The 5086-nt window shown below is 23.9% G+C and overlaps 1 protein-coding gene across 1 annotated transcript; it reads left to right on the top strand.

Annotated features, from left to right (window-relative positions):
* Window positions 1-2522: 2522 nt before the first annotated feature.
* LOAG_12478 (hypothetical protein) lies at window positions 2523-3062 on the top strand (the record flags this gene model as incomplete). The annotated part of the gene is made up of 2 exons (XM_003147991.2): window positions 2523-2612; window positions 2883-3062. 2 exons carry the CDS (start codon window positions 2523-2525, stop codon window positions 3060-3062), a joined length of 270 nt encoding a protein of 89 aa, XP_003148039.2.
* Window positions 3063-5086: the final 2024 nt, after the last annotated feature.

The following is a 5086-nucleotide window of genomic DNA, read 5'->3' as shown; positions in this document are numbered from 1 at the left end:
TAAGAATCTGGTGGGATTGTATCTTTGTCTTTTTAGTTCTGCCTCTTTGCTTGAATGTTATTGATTATTTGATACTTTAGTGTTCATTCATTTTAACCTTATATAAACCCAGTTCCTGTACTTGTTTCGGAGAAAAAGTGGTTTCGTCGTTCTACCCGTCTCTTGTTAATGTTTTGGTGGAAATGTAATTTATCATGCAAGTGATTCACGTGTATCTTGCAGTTATCGTTATCGACTGCATGCTGTTCTTCCTTTTGACGAGCTCTGTGGGACAAATTTGTTTTAAATATTTTCCTTATCATTTTATGTAATGTGATGCTTTTTTTTGACTACGTTCTAAATATCATCTTAGATATTTTCATTTTTAGATGATTTTTAGCGCTAATAGCGCGGATTTTCATCTGTAATTCATGGAGACATTTTATTTACTGCTTTTAGTTTTGATTAATGAATCTTGACTATAATCAACGGACTTCAAGATGTCAAGACTATTAAATTGCAATTAAATAATGTAATGAAAGACATACTTCTTAGATTAACACCTTTAAAAGTTAGATATGTTGCATTTCTATTCCACAATTCCGGAAAATTTCTTTAATATCGTGATAAAGAAAGGCTTATATTGTGACAGTTCACCTTAAAAATTCGGACCAAATATGCTTGAGGATAGTTTTTTTATTTGGTTTCAGGATTTCTAGCAGCGTACTTTCAGTGTGCCATTTTTTTTTTTCTTTTTTGGAAGAAGTTTTCGAAGCATCTAAACATTCAGCGTATCGAAAAGCTGTTCCTTATCGGCCGCAATGCGTAATTTATAGTGGAATTTGAAAATTGTATCCAGATATGATTTGTCATTTATGGGCTTGTAATGATTTCACAGATGTATTTGATGGTTATTTTTTGTATTATTTCTATTTGGACATTACTTTTAAGACATATGTTGTGATATGATTATTTTACAATTGGATTGTATTGTACATTTGATTACACTGATTACCTTCTCATTTCAGTTGAGCTCGTAAATTGAAGTAAAAAAATTTGTTGATCTAGTTTTGAACATCTAATTTTATTGAAAAAAGAAAAAGACTAGTTTTGAAGTTTTAAAATTAAGAAATAGCTTCTTCTTTTTTTTGTTATTTAAATGTATGAATGTGTAATTTTATAAGATACAGCTTTGCATTCTTTGTTTTTGGATTTAATTTAGAACTACAATTACAATACGTTTCAAAGCAAATAAAAAAACAATTTTTGCCATCTAGTTATTAGGTACTACTGATAATTCATTTTTAATAAGATGAAAGTTTACTGCAATAGAAATAGAATGAAGTGAAACAACAGATATTGGATGATTAGTTAGTACTTTTATTTCTAATCAGCTAATTTACCTTTATTTGTCAAGTTAAATTTAATTGAAAATTTGACCAAATTTGTTTGACTTTCATGCTTTTTTTCCATCACTATACTAAAATTAATCATTGTTATCTTATCATGTTTACTTCTTTATGGCTTTTTCACCTGATAAAAGTTATCCGATTAAAATGGAATGTTTTAGCAAACATTTTAAAAAAATTTGTTATCATTCGTTGTTGATACTCTAAAAAAGGAATGCAACAAATGATATAAATTAAACAGTAAAGAATTTTATACGATTGTAAATAATTGCTAATTAATACGTCCACATGATAATTATTTCTTTTATTTATTTATTTTTTTTCAAGCATGATAGTATATTTTCTGAAGGTTATTATTATTTACAATATTTCATGTCAAAAATTTAATATAAGGCGAAAAAAAAAGTTAATTATAATACGAAATATTTATTGCTATATCATTGATTAATATAATAATACATAGTTTTCATTGTTATATTGTTTATTAATCACAAATAATCTTGATTATTATAGTGATACATGTTTGTTAATCATAATCATAATTATTATTATAATATGGTAGATAAGTAATAGATTTGTTCATTTGTACAGATAAAAGAAAAAAAAAGTATAATTAAGTGATATATTATTGTCAATGATAATAATTATCTCAGAATTGCAATGATGAATCATTTAGGGTAAAAATTTTCAGGAAATTTAATTATTTGATGTTTATGCTCATGTTTGCTTGTCTTTTTTCTTTTTTTTTCTTTTATGAATGGTATACATTTATTGTGATGACCCGATTGGAGACAGTTCCGCTTTGTCAATAAATTGTCATCATTGTTGTGGGCGCATTGATGATTGCCAATGGTTCAGTATAAAACTTCGTAAATTGATGATACTGATATCATGTTTGATTTTATGATATCATTTTCTTAACATCATGAAATTAAATTTATCTCTCTCAGTCTTTATTATCTATTATCTGTTTAAATTATTCAAATAATTTCATCATGAAATGATAACTTGTTTGTTTTTTTTTTTGTTTTTCTTTTTGATTTATTTTATTATTTAGTGAGAAAACAACAACGACAATTATCGATATTATTACTGTAAATTTTGCTCTTATTAGCTATGCTATTGCCTATTTCAATGGAAGATTTGGAATTATTTCCAAAGAATAATCAATTGATATTACCTAAATCATCGGTTGCGCAATTTTTACCTGATGAATTTGAACAGGTATGAGTCAAAAATAGTTACCTTTTAAATCTAATAAAAATATTTCATTATGTGGCAATTATTCTTCCCACTAATTAAATTGTTTCATTAATTTCTTTATATTTTTCAATAATTCATTTCTAAAATAGTATTTATCAAACAACTTTGCAATCATTTAAATTATCTTCTAAGAAAAGGAAAAAAAAGCTAATTTAGTTTAAATTGAAAAAAAAGAAAAATTTATTTTAATATGAAATTAAAGGAATTAAATAATAAAGAAAGAAATTTTAGATGCGTAATCAATTAGCAAAAATTTGGTGGTCTCGACTTATTATCTCTGTACGTGGTTACGTTGCAAATTATATTGAGGATAATGATGAGAAATTATTTCTTACTGATGATGCATTTATTATCATTCATCGTAATCTTGTCGAATCTACCGTAACTAATGCTATAAAACAGGTTTTGTAATAATTTTTTTTTTTTTTATAAAAATTGAAAAAAAAGAAGGATTAAATTTTCGAAAAATTTGTTTTTTCTTTCTCAAATAATCTTTGTTCTATGGGAAACTTGTCAGTTAGAAAATTTTAAATAATTTTCTTTTCTTCTATAAGTAAAATAAGAGAAAGAGAAAAAAGAAAAGTGATAAAATTTTAAATTAATATTTATAAAAAATAGAGAAGGAAATTTAAAAAGAAAAAAAGTAAAGAATTCAAATAAAATTTATACTGTACAAAGTAATAATGATGAATATATGATTTTTTAAAAAATTGAAATGAAATTAACATTCATCAGAAATATTTAAAAAGACTGAAAATCTTTTTTTCTCATAAAAAAAGAAAAAGAAAAAAGTAGAAGATAATAATTTAGAAATGAATAAAATAATATAGAAGAGGAATAATCTGTTGTAAATTACATGAATCATTAATCAATCAATCAGTCAATCAGTCGACCTTTATTTAATTAACGAAATTAATTAGGCTCTTTTTATGTTCAATTGTTATGTGATTAGATTTTTTAGAATAATTCTATTGTTTCTAATCAATAGCAGCAAGTGAAAGTTATCATTGAGATTGAAATGATAAAATTTAAAAGAGATCAAATTATTAAATTCTCGAAAATTCATCTTTTTCATCTATCATATTCAGTATTACATGCCATCAAATTATTTTAGTTAGTCTAGTTATTAAGTAACATACTTTCATTCAATTAATTGAACCTATGGAATATTAATTAGAACAAATACTAGCATACAACGAATTAACCTAATTAACATAAGAGTAGGCATCATTTCGAATTTAAATTATAGAAGATTTTAATTGAACCAAATTTAATTTGATTCAATTATGATAAATCTAAACTCTTGCATATAATTTAATCCAATTAAAACTATTAATGCAATTAAAATAAACCAAGTTATTTGATTATATTGATGAAATATACGCAAATAATTTACAATTGAATCTGTAAATTTTATTTTAAATTATATTGAAATATTTCTGTCCTAAATAACCATCAACAAATGCAATTTTGAATTTTTTTTTAATTTTTTAAAAATTTTCTTTTTCTCTTTTCGCTTTTTTTTTATTTTCCTTTTTTTGAAATCTATGCATCATTCATTTTAATCAGCAATATTTTCTATTTTATAATAAAAGCAAAAGAAAAAAAAAGATACGGTACAATTTAAAGTGGAAATTGATCACTTTTATTTCGAAAGTAATCAAGTTTGTTAAATGTTTGCTACACAAAAATGAGTCAACAGTTATTCAATAAAAGAATTCAAACAAGTTCTTCATGATTTCGTCAACTCTTTTTCTCTTTTTTTTAATTTCCAAAAAAAAAACTTTCTATAGATATGAAGTGAATGATTTTTGTTATAAAATTTAAATTACTTTTAAAAGATATGAATTTTTGTTTTAGTTTCGAAAAGAAAAAAATAAATAAATTGATATAGTACGAAAATGTTAAGATATATTCATACTAACAAATACTGAAATATTTTATAAAAGATATTGCAAGGAGATAAGGTAATAAGGTCAGTTGATTAAAGATCATGAATTTTGGTTGATTAAAAATCATAGATTCTGAATAAAGAAACTATTAATTATCATGTAAATTTGGGATGTAAAATTATTAAGAATTATATTGGTTCTTTCACAGAAAGCTATTCATTTATAAGTGAAATTCCATTCATAGGTAAAATATATAAATAAATTTACCTAAAAGACCGATTAAAAGTGAAAGTATGACTAAAATTTTGTAATCAAAAGTGTAAATTGCAAAAATTTCAAGTTAAAAAGATAGTTTTCATCATAAATTGCAAAAATTTAAGATCAAAAAAAGAATCAATTTTTCACTCTCCCTTTCTCTCTCTCTCCATCTCTCTGTCTGCCTCTCTCTCTCTCTCTTCTTCTCTTCTTTTTCTTTGTTCGAAAGAAAAACGGACGCTACCAATTGATTTCTTTTTATATACAGTTATACAGAACAATAATTAG

Source organism: Loa loa (assembly GCF_000183805.2).
Source record: "Loa loa unplaced genomic scaffold supercont3.83, whole genome shotgun sequence".
NCBI classification, from domain to species: Eukaryota; Metazoa; Nematoda; class Chromadorea; order Rhabditida; family Onchocercidae; genus Loa; species Loa loa.
The sequence above is the reverse complement of the archived record's forward strand: the minus strand, read 5'-3'. Positions and strand labels throughout refer to the sequence as shown.